Below are 19,809 nucleotides of genomic sequence, written 5' to 3'. Positions count from 1 at the left end.
TTCATGCCATTCATGTGTGCAGCGAGGCGGCAGTGAGTAAGCTGGACAAAGATTTTCATGCTCATGTTCTCAGAGCCCTAAAACATTCATGCATATGTGCTTGGTGTGTTGCTTTCATTGAAATGAACACTTACACTGTAAATGTGTGAACTATTTTTAAATAAGCCTTTCAGGCTTCAGCCATGAATGAAGCAGCAGTGAGTGTGTGTCCTTTTACATACACATTTACACTCTACTTCAAGGACCTGTCGTGTGTTTTTGTTCATCCAAGCCCGGTTTGAAAGTGACCACATTTTATTTTCAAGAGCAATTTCAACTGCGATATAAAAACTGTATATTTAAACAAAAAAATATTAAAATGATTAAATATTCATACAGAAGAGTAGTAGAATATATGGAACAAGCCAAAGCTTTGAAATTACATTCAAATTAAAGAAGCCTACACAGGACAATATATTACAGAGGAGATAAAAGTGCCTGTTAATAGCTACTTGGCAACTAAAGCAGGCATTAAAAAGCTTTGCTGTTTTTGAAGATGAATTTGATTTTGCGTTTCATTTCCCAGCAGCCTTAGGAGTTAACAATTCGAAATTCAAATAAAGAATTTGATTGATTTTTTTTTGTACACTTTTGTTTCGTCAAGATTTAAATAAAATACATGGCAGCTACGACAGTGTACATTCCTTCACAGCAGGGCATTCCTGTTGTGTAAATTTTACATCTTGGACCATTTCCACTTGAAGGAGGAATTTGATTTCTCCATTAGAGCGACGAAAACCTATTTTGTCTCAGTTAACAATTAACACACAATGAGTTGTTTTCTTCGGAGATGCAACAGACCCCTTAAGAGTTTACCAGTCAATACCATCATTAGCTTGTACAAAAGGGTATCCAACATGGAGAGAGCAGGGATGGAGCAGGATTGGCTCTTCAGGCGGTTAAAAGCCCCTGTACTGGACATCTGATTCATCAAGGTTCGTCCTGTTATCTATGGGCCTGCTCAAAGATGCAGTGGCCAGCAGAATGGCTAATGTGGGACGGGGCATAACTAAGGCCATCTTCATGTTTAATGATGATGAATATTTCACAGCACACTCCTCCACTGTCTCTATTTAAAATTCTACTTGGCAATGAATCAACGAACGAAGGCCAACTGCCTTCATAAGAGAATTAACACCTGTTTAACCTGCAGAGGAGCTAAACCATACTGAAATACCGATGTACAGGAGGAAAAGGTAATTCAAAAAGATAATTCAGAAGAAAATGAAGTGGGGGAAGTAAAAAGGAGCACAGACCAAGTTAATGGTTTAGACTTTTTTCATTACCGTCATTTCTGAAGAAAATGTAGACATTAAAGAGGTATAAAGGCCTTCACTTCTAACCTAAAGTTTATTAGAGAAAGGTTGTGTAAAGAGGTTCTCTCAAGAGGTTGATTGTGGTAGTTTAATTGTGTGCCAGCTGTGTTCCCAAATAAGCTGGCTGGTGGTTAGACAACAGAACTCCAATGAAAACTTAAGTGTAAATACGAGACAGTGATTACAAAATAACAAATATAATGTGAACAATACAAGTTTCATCGATCAGTTAAAAAACTGAACTCAAATACAAAGTGAAATTTGTTTCCGTGTGGAGCACATGCTCATTTACAGCATACAAAACAGAATATGTGTAGACAGGATAGGTGGCGTGCAGGCTCTGATCTCGTCGCTCCCTGCACCAGGTGATAACAGCGATTCTGCACATTCTTCGCATGGCACAGTGTGAGATGGAGCTAAAAATATCTCGGTCACAATCTGTGTCAGAGTGAACTGTATCAGTAAGGAGGCATGTCGGATTGTGAGATGTAGTGAAGACACGTCATCATCTCACACTATCCATCTGCACCAAGGCCGGTTTATGGATCATCAGAACTAGTCAGAGAGGTGCTATCAGAAATCAAAACCTGATCTGAACAGCCACACGTGAAGATGGACCAGTGAGCCTGCCATCGTAGAGAGAGTGGAGACTTCACATTGTTTAAATATGGACATTTACAGTCCGTCTCTCTGGAAGAGATTCAAGGAACTTTGCTCTTCACATGAAAAGTTAGAGAAATGGTTGCAGAACAAATCAAAAGAGAGCTAGACAGAGATAGAAGTTCCAGCCTTGGCCTTTTTCTTACTTCCACACAGCTGACCAGTCACAGCGTGAAGAAGGTCTGAATGTCTGAGTGTTACAGAAATGACTAGACACAGACTCCATTAATCCGAAAATTGGGAAAGTGTTGAAGCAATCCAACTGTCCGACAAGCCCTACTGATGGAGTGAAAAAGTCTACTTGGCTCTAACACTTTAAAAATTCAGCAAAACCAAAAAAAAGAAAAACCATAACTATAGCCATAACTCTGGCAATGATGTTATAAATCAGCAGTCATATCATGTCGTGCTCTAATTGGTTGGTTTGTGAATGTGGGCAGTAGCAGCTGTCACATTGTCAGATTTTGGTCCTAAATTTCTGACACTGTAGGTGGTGTGTGCATCAGGTTTGGAGTATATCCTGCCTCCTGGTGGATGATGGAGTGGAGATGGTGCTTATGAAATATCATATAAAGAGCAGGACTGGCAGCGAGTGTTTGCAGTGGTTACGGATTCGTTTTCAGGTGAGCAGTCAGTACCAGAGCAATGAGAGTTTCAAAACTCTGCTGCAAAGAGTACGCCAGATGGAAGTTGCAGGGAGTAGAACATGTTGTGTCAGCGTCTGTCTGAACTCACAGACGTTCACACTTTGTGTCTTGCAGATTAAAAAGGTCTGCAGTTGCATTATGACTCAAGTCCATCATGAAACAACAGTGGAAAACTTAAGCTTCTCTCTATAAGGAGGCTTAGCTGGTCGGTTCTGAACACCACAGAGTGATGTTGAAACTCGTGTCAGTCTGAAAACTGTAAAGTAGCAGGTTTTACTCAACATGGAAATACTGCATGATAGGTGCAATGGAGAGAGAGAGGGAGAGATTGTTTAAAGGGATATTCCACAGAATTTACACATGAAGATCAATGCGATTCGCAGGTGAAAACAGTTATGCTTTGTTGTTAGTCATAAGTGATGCGAACAGCTTAGTCTTGGAAACTGAGGGATATAAGTTTGAAAGACATAGTCCAGGCAGGAGGATCTAAAGACAGATGTTGTTGGTTGTATTATGTAAAGTGTCAGACCCAAACAAGGGACTAAAAATCAGGATCTCTTCTTCTCTGCTGCTTCAGTTTTTTTTACCTGCCTCTCAAGTTTCTCAGCTGTCTGGTGCAAATGCTGTTTTTACTGACTGTATGTGTTCACCATGAAACCATCATTTCACTCTTTTCGTTTCTGCATACTCTAGTAGAGTATTGAAGGCTTTACTTTGAATTTTGCATGACGAGTGCAATATTTCTTCTTGTGGGGACAGAGCAATGCATGAAAACAAAACCCATCTGCCTCATACAAACAGTGTAAGAGGGTTGACATTGTTTTTTTTTTGGTTTTTTTACAAAGGATTGTAGAAAGCTGCCACTGACCTTGGTTGCAGAGGGAGCCGAAGAAGCCAGAGAGACATTCACAGTGGCCGCTGACATGGTGGCACGCCCCGTCACTGTGGATACACTGAGGACACGATTGGCTGCAACGATGGCCATAGAAACCAGGCGAGCAGGCTGCAGAGGACACACACACACACACACACAGACACACACACACACACACACAGACACACACTCCTGTTAGAGGGATGTGGGTGAGCAGTGCGTGTGTGTGTGACAGAGACAGAAGTCCATTTCAGAGTCTAAGGGAAACTTCTGATTAGTTCTGTGATTAGTTCTTTGATCATTTTAATAATAGATTTCATAGTCCACTTAGTCCCAATTTAAACTGACATACTTGAAAGCTTAATATAGGCTTTGTCAACCATATCTATATATTTGTGTGTGTGCAAGCTAATGTGTGTGCATGAAAGTGTCTTCCAGCCCATGATCTCCTCCCCTGGGTAAACCTATTGGCCGCATTAGATTTGCCTTATTTTCCTTCCAGCACAGATCCTCCCTTGTATGTCTTTCTGAGGCCTTTAATTTACTTTAATTTATGTTACTCTAAGTGGTAGACAAGCCTGTGCAGGCCGGTCCACCACTTCTCTCACGGTACAAGATTTTCCAACTTGAGATAATTGCTTAAACCGTGAGCCAAGAGCCCTTAAATGTATCATTGTGATGCAGGGAGAAGCAAAGTTTAAGTGATGTGTTATATTCCCATATCAACAACAATGTCAGGCTGACAGACACTCACACTCCTTTTATTCACACTGTAAGCAACATCAGCAAGAACCCTCCGACTTTATCTCAAGTAGGCTGTACAAGAGATGATTCACAACTTTCTCCTTCAATCAGATTTTAAAATGAATCCTTCTTACACCTCAATGGACAACACACACACACACACACACACACACACACACACACACACACACACACACACACACACACACACACACACACACAGTACTCGCTGGGCTCTGAGTGGTGCTCGTGTCTGATTTTCAGGAGGAAAAAAAAAACACAAAGTGGAGATGAGAAATAAGCCATGCAGCGGAAGGATGCTTCACTTTATAACACCTTGGGTGTTTGTTCACAGTTTTCCAGGGGCAACGAGTCATACTATAATTAAGTGAACACTCCCCACTGCTTGGTGATTGGTGCAGTATCTGGGCAACATCAGTGTATTGTCAGAAATATCAGCTTTCAAAGTGTAGCGTTGTGAGACGAACAGAGATGACCAGCCAGAGGTGAGCTTTTAAAATACTTAATGATATCCATAGTTCAAGTTTTACATCAATTATTGATCATCAGCCATTTATAATATCACACCTCCACAGTTCGTTGTGCCCTATTCATTCAACCTTTATTTAAAACAGGGTTGCCCAACATGAGCAGTAACACAGTCATTTGCGTAGATGGGCACGCAGGGCGAAGATGGACCTAGCCTCAGTGACATCACCCATAGGTTTCTGAAGAACGGTTTGAAGCTCAGAGTGAGATGCTCCATCATCGCGATCTTGGCAGTGTCTGACTAACTCCCTGTTAATCCAAAAATCAAGGAGCTTAAACACCAACAAAAATGGAACCACCTTGAACTTATTAACCAGCAGAATAAAGATAAAACAGTAAAATGACTATGTTAGAATCAGCAATACATACACACAACAAAAATGTGATTAAATGTGATTAAAATAAAACAAATCAGGGGATCCATCTTCAGATCCTCTACTGTATAGTCAGTCTATTCTGAGTCCTGAAACATTAATTTAATGTAATGTGTAGAAGAAACTGATGGGTGCTAACATTTAAATAACTACAGGTGATAATGCCTGTAGCTTCAAAGTTCACTCACTCAGCTATTCCCGAAGGTTAAGTGTAAAGTTTGAGCTCAGAGTGTTTCTTTCAACAGTGTGTGTGTCCTCAAGGTCGAGAGTGAACCTCCACACTTATCTAGCAACCACAATTCCGAGCTACTTGAGTATATCATCCATTTTCATAGCTGTCCTTTTTTTCCCTCCATAATTCCAGGGGGGACATCATACATTTTACTCCACTATGTTCATTTGTTGGCTGTGACTTTTCGGGTTATTTTGCAGGTTAACATGTCACATTCAAAATGAGAGCTTAAAGGTGCCCTGTGGAGTTTCTGACCACCAGCAGCACTGCGGAGCAAGGCTTTAAGTGTGGGTCTTGGGTACATGTGCAGCTGATATAATGCACATCCCTGCCAGGGAGGTTTCACACTGCTCCACTGAAAAAAAACAAAACAAAAAACACACAGCAATGCCCCAGTAAAGACAGGAAAAGATAACACCTCAAGCTAGTAAACATGGATGTACAATGCAGGTTTCAAAAAGAAGCTTAGCAAATGTTTTATGAGAAAGGAAATGCATTAAACACACTTTTTAAGACCTCAAGGATACACACAGTGTGTTTTGTGTGAGAAACACACAATGTAAGCAGGGACTCTGTTTACAAGAATACTCCACAGGGTACCTTTAAATATCCACTGCTCACCTGGCTGTAAGCCTTTGGAAAAATAATCACATGTAAATACAAAAAAAAAAAAAAGAGCTTCGGCATAAAAAGATCTGCACATTTTATTTAACTTTATCCAAGCTTTGGGTCATAAACCTGAATCCGAATTCCATGTTGGTTTGTGACCAAAAGCATGAATGAAATAAATCTGTACATGCACATTCCAGTGTGTGGAAACTTGTGTCTACCTGTGGAAATCCTTGTTTCAGCTCAGTCACACTTTGCAGTTCACTGCATTTAGACATTATCTGAGAGTTATAGAATTTTTCTCAACCTGCAAAGGAGCATATAATCCTTTAACTGATCTGAAAGCACGAAAATCATTACCCCATCATTTGGGGATTTTCATTATTGATGGATAGATCAATAATATTAAAACAGTCAAACAGGTACAGTTACTCACAATTAATACATTTAAGAGTAGGACTTCAATCAGTTTTTTAAATTGTGCTATTGCAAATTTGTGATCCAAGTTCTTTCTCCACCATTACACTGCACCTGGGACAGCAGAAGTAAAATGTGTATGTGTGTGTGTGTGTGTGTGTGTGTGTGTGTGTGTGTGTGTGTGTGTGTGTGTATGTGTGTGTGCGTATAAATTATTTCTTTACTTCGTCTACAGTTGGTGCCGCGGTAGCCGGGAGCACACACACAGGTGCCGTCCTCTGGGGAGCAGGAGCCTCCGTTCTCACAGGTGCAGCTGTAGGAGCAGTTGGGTCCCCAGCGTCCCTCCTCACACACGCTGTCACAATGGACACCTGCAGAAAACACACACACATGCACGCACGCACACAGACAGACACACACACACACAACAAACATTATAGACTATGATGAAGCAAGAGGTTTTGTTCTTAGCTACCCGACTTTTAAGTGAAGTCGAACTGACTTTCCTAATGCTGCTCACAAAGTTTCAGATGTGTCACTTAGACTTGAAAGAGGAGAAGAGAGAATGATGCAAAAAAGGGAGGATGAGGGAACATTAGAAAAAGGCAATTTTAACACCTACCCTGAGCTGGAGTTTGTAGGAGAGGAGGGAGTGTGAACGAGATGAGATGTATGGAAAAGAGGAATGTGACAGATAAGACAGAGATGGTGAGGAGCTTCTTCATTCTGCAGCTCCTCTGTAAAAGGACAAGTCTGATGACATCCTGTATTTTTCTTCTCGTCAACAATGTTCCTTAATCACCATGAACACACACACACACACACACACACACACACACACACACACACACACACACACACACACACACACACACACACACACACACACACACACACACACACACTACAGCACCAAATGTAGATTAATCCGCAGCTGGAAATAGTCCCCAGGAAATGCACCATTTCGTTCTGCTTTTACTGAAACTATTTTTAAGAGCTGTTTTAAAGATTTACGTCTTCAGGAGAAACTAATGGACTTTGGGCTAAGTGGCACAGACAGAGTAGTGAAGTCAGATATTACTGAGAGCCAGATTAATACATTGATTAGTTGTTTTTTTTTTTTATGGGACTTTTTGACAATAAGAAAAATATAGAAAAAGGCAAGCCTCATTCATTAAAAACAGATTTAAATGTCTCCAAGCAAGAAATGAGGTTGGCAGGAAGAAAAAGATGATGTAATTAATGATCGTCTTCATTATTGTTTGAGCTATTGATTATCTTTTAGATTAAGTTAGTAATTGCTCATTTAAGTGTCGGGAAGCAGAACATCATCATCAATATTGAATGAAAAATAATCGAGTCAAATGAGATTAAATTTCACCACGATCTCATCTGTTCTGATTCTGATGTTTCATGATGAAAAATGAAGTGAAGTGATGGTATTTTTGTTGCCTATAACAGTTAATTACTCATTGAATAGTTCATACAGATTAAATAGATTCTTCTTATGTTCATAATTTAGTAAATAAACTCTCTACACGTTTCTGAATAATACATCAGTTTGGTTCTTCAAACATGTTGTATAAGACATTCAGAAATGGAATAAATCTGTGTACTGCCTCAAAGCGGTTTCACTAATTACACGAGCCAGAGGCCAACCAGTATTGGTTTTTGAGGTTATTAATATTTTAGTCTTTTTTAGCACAAACAAACATTTTCATAAAGATTCCTTAAATCTCATAAGTGTAGTGACCAGTGGCTGTTCTCTATGGGATATTTTACAGTTGACTTGCTCTCTGTAAAGTGCTGTTTGTGATTTATTAGTTGACATTATGAGCCAATACTGATTGATCTGTGATAAACTAAAATCAACTGGCATTAATTACCAGCTGGAGTATAATCTATGACATCAACATTCAAAACTATGTAAAGTAACTGATGCAGCCTCAGTTTTCGCTTTACACTGTGAACCTCTTGTACCAAATAAACTGTTGTCTATGAATAAATGTCAGTTTGTCTGAACAGACACTTTAAGCAAAAACCTAAATTTCCCAAATTCTGCCTGAGACTTTTTGCCCTTTAATCATTTGCTGAAGTGTCTTGTTCTTTCATCAGTCTTGCATATATGTGTGTGTGTGTGTGTATGGGTGTGTGTGTCCTGAGAGGCAGGAGTCGTCTGTCTACACAAAAGCTGTCTTGCAGAACGATCAGAGCCCCCACTGCTCACAGGGGACAGTCTGGAGACCGTGGTGCCCAAGAGACTCGCATTACATTAACTTTTGGTTACACTCAGAACCACACACACACCCAGGGCAACACGCTTAGCACCACATCTAAATATAGCAACAGACAGACAGGGGGACGTACAGACAAAGTAAGAATAGTGTATGTGGAAATACAGTATATCTCCCTCCCTGTCTCACTGCAGTCTGGCCTATGTGTAGCTCATTAGAAACTTCCTTTGACACAGAATATGAGAGAATATGAGAGTGGGGCACAGGCAGCCATTATAAGTCAATTAATAAACTACCTTTGAGCCATAAAGCGGGTGAAAATCAGAAGCCCTATTCGTTATGCTGTGAAGTTAAAAACAAAGGGAGGGCTAGAGAGGTGGAGGATGAGAGGTTTGGGACAGCATATGGAGCAGATGAAAAGTTAAAAGTCTTCCTCACTAACATTTTGTGAAGCTGACACCCAGGAATCGTATCCCAAGTGACAAAAGCATTGATAGAAAAATTCAAAAATTAGATCTGACATAAATAATATTATGGTTTCTGACCCAGTTTAGCTCACATGATGATTTTTCTTTGCAAGTACTGATACTGCGTCTTCCCCCTCTCTGACGACTGGCTTTTTACCCTGGCTTCCAGTGCAGCCAGGGTAAATAAACAAACTAGTCTTAAGAACTAGTTCTGTTGGAGCATCACTCACAGCCCTCAGGCTGTGGTATGCCTATCAATGGGGGCAGAACAATGGGGTAAAAGGTTCATGAGAACTGGTTAAGCTGCATTTGAAAGTGACTCACCAATCACATACATTCAGAAGTTTTTTTTTTTACCTGCAGCGATTTTTGTCTTGCAGTACCACAGTCGGCCACTGGGGGAACATTGGTAGTATGACATTTTTTGGCCTCAGAGGTTGCTGCTTGGTTCTGACTGACATTAGCACTTCTTTCCTTTCAATCAGACTCTGTGATCATAGTAGATACGGTGCAGATACGCTTTGCCAATTTTTATATAGCTACATTGTGGTTAAAAGGACATACAATGTGCAAACAGTTAAATTTGGTCTTATTGGTTTGTTTCATCCACTGACAGTTCACAGGAGAAAGTCTTGAACAGAAAATGAAAGCTGCTCGAGGGGTTTATTATTATTTATTTCAGCTTAATGAAAACACTCCTATCATCTCACCGGACTAATTACCATTCTCGGTCATCACCTTAACTGTAATTACATGGACCTACTTGTTTCAGACCAACACAAACACGTCATGTTTCTTTACTTCTTTAAACCAAACTCATTTACTTCCAACCTTTGGTCTAAACTTTGATCTAAATATTCATCAATATACTGAAGTTTTCCCAATGTCAGTTCATTACCAACTCTCCCTCTGGCAGTGAATTAAAATGCCCTCTCCATATTCATCAGCTCTCACATCGATCATTGCTCATCACGACTGATTGACAATTAGCAGGTAAAATAAGCAAAGCTACAACTTGAACATGACAATTAATAAAGAAACAAAGGTTCAAAGAGGAGTAATGTCGATGCTAAGGATGCAAAAAAATAGTCCGTCCAAACAAACACAGGAGTCTGAGAGCAAAGGTCTGAAAAGAGCTTTATCCATGGGGAACTTTTGTGAAGTTGAATTATTGAAGAGAGCTGGGCTGTCAAACTCATCCAGGCTTGAATCTCCATCAGTTTTAGAATTATAGGTTGGAGTTTGTTGTGTGTCATATTGATCTGCTGGCTCCATTCATGTCATGGTGTCGCCCACACCGCCTCCCCTCTTCCCTCTGTTCAGCCTCTGATGCTTGTCCATACTCCTTCACAGAATATCCCTTCAGCTATTTTCCATACCTGCTTCACCTGCTTTAAGCCCCCAATTCAGGGGCTGGATGTGACTCATGATTGTGTGTCCTCCAAAAGTCCTAAAGACCAGACAAAAGGGCAATCTATAGCAGCAGCGTTTCTGGGGTGTTTTTTCCTAATTCAAGGCTGTATATCATGCATTATTATTAACATCAGTTACAATCAATTCAAACTGAGGCTACGCTACTCATCCATCTAACAGAGTGATTAAGCATCCAACCAAATGTTACAAACCTACGTTCAAACAGAATGCAGAGTGAAGTTTGATTGTGTAGAAAGTCAATAGAGAGATACAAGGAGATGCAAACTCTCCCATAGTGGTGCAAATTGATGTGAACTCGTGTCTGCACGAGCTGAAAATTCTCACTCATTCTTTTATGAACGTGCTTCAAAAACATAAGAGACGAGAGAAAAGAGGAGAGAGAGAGACTTGAGGGAAAAAACAGAGTTCTGCATCGAGTCAGAGGCTGAGCTGAACACAGATACACAGACAGACTCTCAAAGACGGTTAGTGTGTCTGCTGTTAGCTAGCAAATGCACACAAACGGTCCAGTCGTTAAATTTACATGAATGATGGAAGGTTAAACTGAGTCTATTTTTTTCATCTGGTGCACTTAATGATGTGTAATCTTGAGGCGAAGACGTTAAAAACATCACAAACGTCCCGCTCCTTATCTGTTGTGAACTTATCAACTATACAGTGACTGATCATTGTGAGCTTTCCAGTATAAATATGGACATATAGACAACGCTGTTCATTTCCTTTATACTCCTAATGGAAGTTACAGAAGAACCAATTTTGTCCATTGAGTTTCTGATGTTATGCAGCCTGGTGAGGTGAGGTCCTCTGCTGCAGACAGGTCAGGTGGTTAGATGTGGAGTCAACAGGTAGATGCTTGTGCACTGTTGATGTCTCACATCTGGTGTAAATGTGTGTTTAACACTGCATCTCCAGACTGACTGACTCTGTAGCCGTGTCCCAAGTCAGGGGCCGCATCCTTCGGAGGTAACCGAATGTGTCCCAGTATGGAACTGTTAAAGCAGGTTCACTTTAACACGACAGTCAAAAAAGTAGAGTAGAATTTCATGATGCACAGTTTTACAGTGTGAGTCGTGATATGACTCACCACATGGACAACTGGCAGGTTAATAATATATAAATCCATTTAACTTCTGCACTACTTTTCAGTAACACTATGACCAGGCTGCAAAACAGTGGACTTTATGTCTGATGTAAGTTATTTACCTCCTGCAGTGTGTTTGCACTGATACATATATTTACCTGTAACTGATAATCACATGAATGCAAATTCCTGGTAAATGAGTTGACGAGGAGCCACTAAGAACTGACTGGTGCACAGTGGATTACACCTCTGGTGTATAACTATGGACTAAGCTTCACCTGCTCTTATGCTTTTATGTTATTTCTGGTATTGTAAATTTTGTGTTACAGTGTTTGTTATTGTTCTGCCTGATTGCTAATTTGTGCTAAATGTACAATATAAAGAAACTTTTGGACTTGTTTATATGAGCTGCCAATTATGAGCCTGTTTATTTGACCTCTGAACCTCAGTCTAATACCAGAAACCTGACCTGTGGCTGCATGACTCACCTGTCCAACCTGCAAGACAGTGACAGAAGCCAGTCACTGGATCACAGCCATCGCAGTTGACGCAGTCACATTTCTCTCGGCAGTCCAGCCCATATGATCCCTCCTAACAACAGCAAGAGCACAACACACGCAAATATATAAATGCACCTTTAATACACATAAGTCTTAATGTTGCTGTTCCTATTGAGGAACAATGTTTTCATATATAAGAAAACACAAGTGGTGTTTTAACAATTTAAAACCAAACAAAGATTAAGCTGCTTGCATCTTCTTGTGTCTGCAAAACATCACTGTGGCTTGTTTCTCATGTGAGAAAGTGAGTGGATGCCTGAGTGGGTGACTGAACATTGAATAAAGACAAACTACGGCTGCCATGGCCACTCACAGGACACGGTACATCGCAGTATTCATCCCTCCAGCCCGGGGAGCAGGTGCAGGTTCCATTGACGGGGTCGCAGGCCGCTCCGTTGGCACACTGACATGTCTGATTGCAGCTCAGTCCCCAAGTGCCACTGGAGCACGGGATGGAGCAGTCCACACCCTGCCAACCTGGAAACACAGTGTCACAGAGAGACCATCAGTCCGTTATTTGAGTCAGGGATGCGGCATGTATTGATAATATCAGTGATGATAAGAGTTGATTTATGTTCATAGTTTTGGACATCGGTTATGATAATATTGTGCTCATCAAAGTAATTGCTGAGATCAGGGAACAAAGCAACATCGCTCTGACAGACTGTAAACAAGCCAAAACAGATTATGTGAACCACTTATTTTGGAGGATCGAACTGAAAGTGATGGCTCCAGACATGTAGGAACACTATGACTGTGTATAACTACACTGAGTTCAACTGTCAGTTGCGAATGATGATGTTTACAACCCCAATTGATTATTGCAATAAGAACCGCAAGTGGCTTAAAAAGAAAAGTCATATTTTTTAACACACACAAACTATTGACGAATATATGAAACTCCTGATGGGCAACAATCTTTTATCAGAAAGCATTCTCATAGATGAATTTAACTGTCTTGACTTAAGTGGGTTATCCTAGTGAAATTAATGATGAAATTAATTTAACTTGAATGTGTATTAATGTTTTTTTTACTTTATTTGAATGTAAATATCTTGTTTTAGGAATAAATGTAGGTGGTAGGCTTGGGTTGATATTCAATAATGAAATCGTGAAATTTCCCACCATATGGGATATTTTTTGTAATATCAATTTTTTTTTGATCTGATGAGTCCGACCCTCGAATAAAATAAAATAATTATATTATTTTATGTTATTACGTTAAAAAAACATAATAACATTGTATATCCACGACATTTGGGCTGGACTGTATCGAGACATTCAATTTTGGATAACACCCAAACCTAGCAGTAGGTGTTAAAGTCCTAAAAGTATATTGAACTGTATAGATAAACAGATGTTTTCTCTACAAGCATCTATAGTATAAAGACTGTCACATTAACATAGCAAACACACGGTTGATAATCAATCTGAATAATTTGCCTCTAAGTTTCCCACTCAGTGGTTTTAAAGGAGAAAAAGAAATAAGAGTTTACAGGGTGAAGACAGACACCCACTTGTTCTAGCCAAAGCTCTCAGGCCTCTGGTTCTGCCTCAGATGTCTCTCCACTTTAATTACCCATGTTCCCCACGAGGTTCAGTGGCGCATTAATATTTAAAGATGCTGATATTGAGAGATATTAAGCAAGTGAAGTGGAGAACAAAATAGTAAAAAGGAAAAAGTTCTGGAGGCAGGTACTCAGGGTCAGGAGTTGAGAGAAGGGTTAGGGTTTCTGGCTGGGAGGAAAAAAAATCTTCTCAAAATCGCATTAATCAAACATAACCTCAAAATATCTACTGCTGCACTGATACTAAGGATGCAATTAATGATCATTTTCATTATCAAATAATTTGCCCATTATTTTATCGATTAGTCAATCATTCATTTGGTATGAAAAAACAAAAAAAAAATTACAGTTTGTTAAAGTCAGTCAAATAGCTTGTTATGTCCGACCAACAGTAAGAAAGTTATTCAGTTTATTTTGACATGATGTAGAAAAGCAGCAAATCCTCACAATTAAGTCTCTGCAATTAGAGTATCATTAATTCTTAATAAATGATTTAATGTATTTAGCATCTCTCTGTCAATCAATAGTTACAACTTATCTGTTCATTGACTAATTGAGGTCTGAAGGAGAGGATAAAAGAGACATGTAAAAGTGAAAACGACGCAATACTCAAGATTTTAAAGGAATTTATTCTCCCACAGAGGAGATAAGAAAAGTGAAAAGGCAGCCGTGGAGCCGAGAGATTATTCTGAAACTAACCACAGTTTGTAAAATGGTTAAAACCCCATCTGAAACCCCCAGAATAAAGAGCAAAACAAACTCAAATAAAATCTATGAAGAGGCGGAGACATGATTTTCCACCTACAATAGTAGAAAACAGACTGAAAAGCAGAGCAGTTTCAGGTGAAGTTGTGCTTTGAATGAGAGCTGTTGCACAAGCTCAAATTAGGGTCAGAAAGATTTTGAGTTTGTAGAGTGATGCTCACAAATAATTCCAAAGTTTGTAGCTGTAAATCAACCTCTGTAAACCTGTGAAATAAATCTGCAGGAGAAATTTAAGTTTGTACTTTTCAAGGTGTTTATTAAGCACTATAGCAGAAAGACTATAGGAAGTCAGACGAGACAGTGTACGGAGTGACAGAGCCCATATAGGCAGGAGGTCGTGGTGGACGACTTTCCCCCAGGACACCGGGGTTCAACTCCAGTATGATTCAAAAGTTGCTATTAATTTATTTTAAGTCTTAGTTGAATTATATTAAGTTTTCAGACACAGTTTGGTTTGGTTTTGGGAACTAAACTACTCGGTTACATTTAGAAAAAGGTTGTAGTTTGAGTTAAAACAGACCCTTTCTGCCAGAACTGCTCTCATGTGACTCACTGAAGTGGTTCAGGACAACCTAAAACCCAGGTGTACATATTATTGTTGGTTACAGACACCTGGGAGCAAATAGCATCCTTTATCTCGTCACCCTTTTGGGGGGCTTTGGGGTTGGGACCCACTAGGCTAAAGTACCAAACTGAAACATCTAATAATGTCATATACAGCATATACATCAGTCACAGGGGACATGTTAGATTTGCTTTTAATACTACTTAATACCTTCCAAAATCCACTGAGCATCATAAACCAATGAACTCTAACAGTGTAATGGAGGATCATGGAGCTCAACACAACCTTCTCTGCAGATGCAGGAGCCGTCGACGTGTGAGCAGGAGATCTCGTTGTGGCAGGAGCACGACGATGTGCAGTTGGTCCCATACAGGCCAACAGGACAGCTGATAGAGCAGTCGTCACCCTGGAAACAGTTAACACACACACACACACAGAAACTGAAACTATCAAATGTAACAAACTCTTTCTTTTATAGTGTTTACTTTTACTTATTTTGTATTCCACCTCTACTTCTAATTTCTTTATCAAATCAATAATGATTTGATTTGAAGTTTATTACATGCTCTGCACTGCTCTAACTTACAGGTCCAACTAAATGTTTTCTTATTTTACACAAGTCTGAGGATTATAAAGGACTCATTTAATGTTAAAGTGAAATATAAATTATTTGAACGTGTCAATATTTTCATAGGTGCAAGTTTACACTTCAACATTTTTTACACTAAATCTGTTTTAAGCCTTTTTAAAATGAACTTTTTTGTCATACTGTCGCTTTCTTATAATAATAAAGAGGTATAAAAATAATATCCCAGCAGCGTCCTGAGCTCACAAAAAAATAAACAAATAAATATAAGAATATAAATAATATGTATTATAATAAAAATAGCAAAGACTGAATCAAACACTCATATCACAGACATTAGATTAACAAAAACTTACCAAAAAATCTAAATCTTAAATGTAGTTAAGTAAATGATAACATGGTATGGTGATATCTGTTAGCTCTGTGCCCAAGAGAAAGGTTGTGCAAATACCAGTCAAAATATAATTACAGATATCTTAAATTAAAGTTTTGTCTAGTCATATATCTATGGTGAATATCTGTCAAAGTCGAAATCTACTGAGAGATATCTTACAAATGTATACGAGCCAAATCAATTCCACTAAAAACAGCAATTGCTGATCAAAGTTTATTTATTACATTGATTGACTGATTGATTACATAAAAAAATAAAGAAACAGACATAATTAAGATGATATAAGCAAATTCATAAAAGCATACACATGACATTATATATAAATGTATATGTAAACTGTAATAAAGAAATGCCAAACTACATTTGTGGTGTCAGTGTCTCCAGAACATATTTACCAGACAGGGTTGATTTTTCGTCTATGAAAATGGACCCATATCATTATTGTTTATTTCATGTGTTTATGTTTTAAAGGTCCTATAATGTATAAAGTGAAATCTCCATGTCTTTTTTGATTGTAAAGCAGTTCTAGGTTTTATATTAATAAAGTATCAAAGCACTCAGTCCATAAAGAAATGCACGCAGCCTGTATTCAGAAACTGAGACTTAAAACAAGCATGTTACAACAAAGCAGTCACCGCCCTCAGCCATGTCCCAAGCCCCGCCCACCTGCACCCACCATCCAACCTTGCAGGATTTGGTTTCTCTGAGTGTTTACCTGAAATCTGCTATATTTTTATTCAAATCACTCAGAAAACAGTGAGCCAATCAGAGGAGAAGCTCAGAGCCTCCTCTCTTCTGATTGGCTCACCGACCTGTTGTTACTAGAGCTCCAGAGAGAAGCCTGAGAGAGGACATGTGAAACTACATCAAGACTGATTTTGGTTCTTAAAACCTTTAAAACAATTACTATCGGATGATATATTTTTTACCATTTTTTTCTTTTGTAAGATACCAGATTTTTTAAATCCGAAATTTCAAAAATCTCAAAAAACTGATATTGATTTGGTTGTACTTGTCTTTTTACAATACAACAATACAAAACAAAACAGGTTCCTAGGGCACCCGTCAAACTTGAGGAACATGCTGCTGTGGTAAAAAATAAATAAATAAATAAATAAATAAATAAATAAATAAAAAGGGCTGTATGTGAAATCACCCCCTCATTACTGTGTAGCACAACACACAGTTGCTCCAGTTTTGCTCCATATAGCCCATATATTTCTTACAATGTCGACTACTGTCTGGAAAAAAACCCCCCAAAAAACCCAAAAATTTCAAATATAGAGGGGGAGGATATTTTCTACACTTGCATGTGTTTAGCCACCGTTAATAACATCTTAAAGAACCGTTTCATGAAGACTGTACTGCTCATTCACTGTCTGGGGCTCTTTTATTCTTCATGATACGGCTGGCTAAGATGCATCACTGCTTTTCACCTTCGCCCCCCCCGCCTCAGCCTGACACCAGGGAAACAGGTTTTGTTCAGAGTCCATCTTTAAATTCATTATTAAGTCCATGACTACATTAAATCTGATAGTGAAGATGCAACAGACAGGCACATGTATTATGGAATAGAGAGGCGATCATCACTGGTGGCGTCCCTGCAGAGAAACATGACGTCGATGCTTGTCCAATCAATAGTGGACATGGTCAGAGCAGCGAGACAGACAGCTTGGCATTAGCAGGATGTCTAACCTTATTCTGCGCTGTTAGCATGCTGTGAAATCAAGCTCCACACAACCTGAACCTCCAGCACGCTGTCGCATTGATCAGGACCTTCAACATATAAACTGTGCTAATTAAAGCTGCCTGCTTCCAACCTGCTGCCTTTAAATTGCTATTAATCTAATATTCACAAAGCCAGCCAAATGTGCAAAGACAGGGGAAGAGAGAGGCCTTATTAAAAAGTTGGCGAATTAAGGACTTTTTAAAAAACTTTGTTAATAAATAACGTGTGTGTGGGCCCAATAAGGAAAACCATCAGAATTTCCCTGGGGAAGTAGGAGCTCTAACAAAGTGACCCTTGGAATAGTAAATACATGTGGATCGAAGGATCCTTATATACAGTACCTATATCTTACACCTCTGTATTCAATGAGGCAGCATGGAGCTTCATCATCCTGTTTTTATTTTTCCTACTACAAATTCAAGCTCAAATAAACAAATGTTTTCATATTCATTACATACTCAAATGTAATTAGGCCAGCAGACTATTGGACTTGTAACCCTCTCACATGTTTGTATAGTATTGCTTAAAGTACACTAGCCTCCAGGTGTGAATGTGTGGGGAGTGTGGAGCATTTACAAAAAAAGGATGCTACTCTTAGTCCCATATAAGTTGACATTAATCTTAATATTGAGTGAAATCTGTGGAGGTTCTGTATATAGACTGTATATCAATATGGATGTAGCCTCCACGACGTCACCCACAGGTTTCGGAAGAGCAGTTTTGAAGCTCAGAGTGAGCTGCTCCATCATCACCTCCCGGCTAATCCTGGGTGTCCAAGTGTTAAAGATTAACCCTTTTGTTGGCTAATTAGCTAGTTAATGAGCTGTGAGCGCAGTCACAGATACCTGCTAATAAGTGTTAACGTATAAACAAAAGAATACTAGAATTTCACTCACCTCAAAAAAAGACTTCCTAATGTTTTGTTAGTCAAGGAACAGCACAACTAGTCATATTATCTGTCTGATATTTTACATGAAAAATCCTCCTAAGGGCACTGACATCGCAAACGCAGCCAAGAGGTCACGTTCAGTGACTCGAATCAGCTGAGGTGATGCCAAGCAGACAGCTAGCAGCTAGCCACTGTACCGCTAGCTAACTCTGACTGCTCCCACGTGTCACTCAAAGCAGGCACGCCATCAATTATGCATAACTTAATAAAATTTGGTGGGTTATATAAAAAATCCAACCCCTGTACAGTTGTCATGGAGGGGGAAATTAGCCATAGAGACCAAAGCTGTTTTTTGTACTAGGCTGCAAACATGCTGTAAAATTGGGCATTTTCACATGGGAGTCTTTGGAGATTGACTCACTTTTGGAGCCAGCATAAGTGGTTATTCAAGGAACTGCAGTTTTTGGCACCTCAGTGTCAGCTTTAGAGATACAAAATTTAAAGTTTGGTCATTTTAGTTCTTGCTTTTTTTCTCAAATAAGTATTAGTGCACTTATACGGTTCTCAATTGATTGTAATATGTGGATTTAATCTGTTAATCTAATCAACCATTAAACAATGAATTCATCTAGAAAGGCGCCTTGTAGAACAGAGTATTTTTCTGTAAGACTTGTTTCCAGGAAAACCCTGTGTAATTCTGTCCTTTTCGGTGAAAGCACTTCCTCCTGGTATGACAGATTTGTTATTGGCTCTGAGTTGCACATGTTTACAGATATTGATCCAAGTGTCCAAATTGGCGACAATACCACATATAAATTCTGTTTAAAGCCAGTTTCTTGTCTACACACTGACACACAGACTACCAAACTGTGAGTTACCAGCGCAGCATAAATTCCCTCTAAATCAATAACACTCCTCTGAGAGCACCATCTATCTGAATTTAGCTGCTATAAACCAAATGGACATTCATCTACAGCGCTCATCCTACTTTCATCTGCTGAAAATCCCTGATGTTCTCAGTCCAATTATCAAAGTCCCTGTCATCTCTCTGCTCCTAGGTGTCTCATCTCCACTCT

At 39.2% G+C, this 19,809-nt stretch overlaps 1 protein-coding gene across 2 annotated transcripts in view; it reads right to left on the bottom strand.

Moving 5' to 3' along the window:
• LOC130166909 (multiple epidermal growth factor-like domains protein 11) overlaps positions 1 to 19,809 on the bottom strand; it is a 131,649-nt gene that overhangs the window by 15,091 nt on the left and 96,749 nt on the right. For both annotated transcript variants that reach the window (XM_056372758.1, XM_056372766.1), the window contains exons 12-16: positions 15,421 to 15,541; positions 12,551 to 12,714; positions 12,166 to 12,268; positions 6,686 to 6,832; positions 3,531 to 3,665 (exon numbers count right to left, since the gene is read on the bottom strand). In XM_056372758.1, coding sequence (XP_056228733.1) covers positions 3,531 to 3,665; positions 6,686 to 6,832; positions 12,166 to 12,268; positions 12,551 to 12,714; positions 15,421 to 15,541 — 670 coding nt within the window. The remainder of the gene's footprint in view (positions 1 to 3,530; positions 3,666 to 6,685; positions 6,833 to 12,165; positions 12,269 to 12,550; positions 12,715 to 15,420; positions 15,542 to 19,809) is intronic.

The sequence above is a fragment of the Seriola aureovittata genome, chromosome 1, assembly GCF_021018895.1.
Source record: "Seriola aureovittata isolate HTS-2021-v1 ecotype China chromosome 1, ASM2101889v1, whole genome shotgun sequence".
Lineage (NCBI taxonomy): Eukaryota > Metazoa > Chordata > Actinopteri > Carangiformes > Carangidae > Seriola > Seriola aureovittata.
The sequence above is the reverse complement of the archived record's forward strand: the minus strand, read 5'-3'. Positions and strand labels throughout refer to the sequence as shown.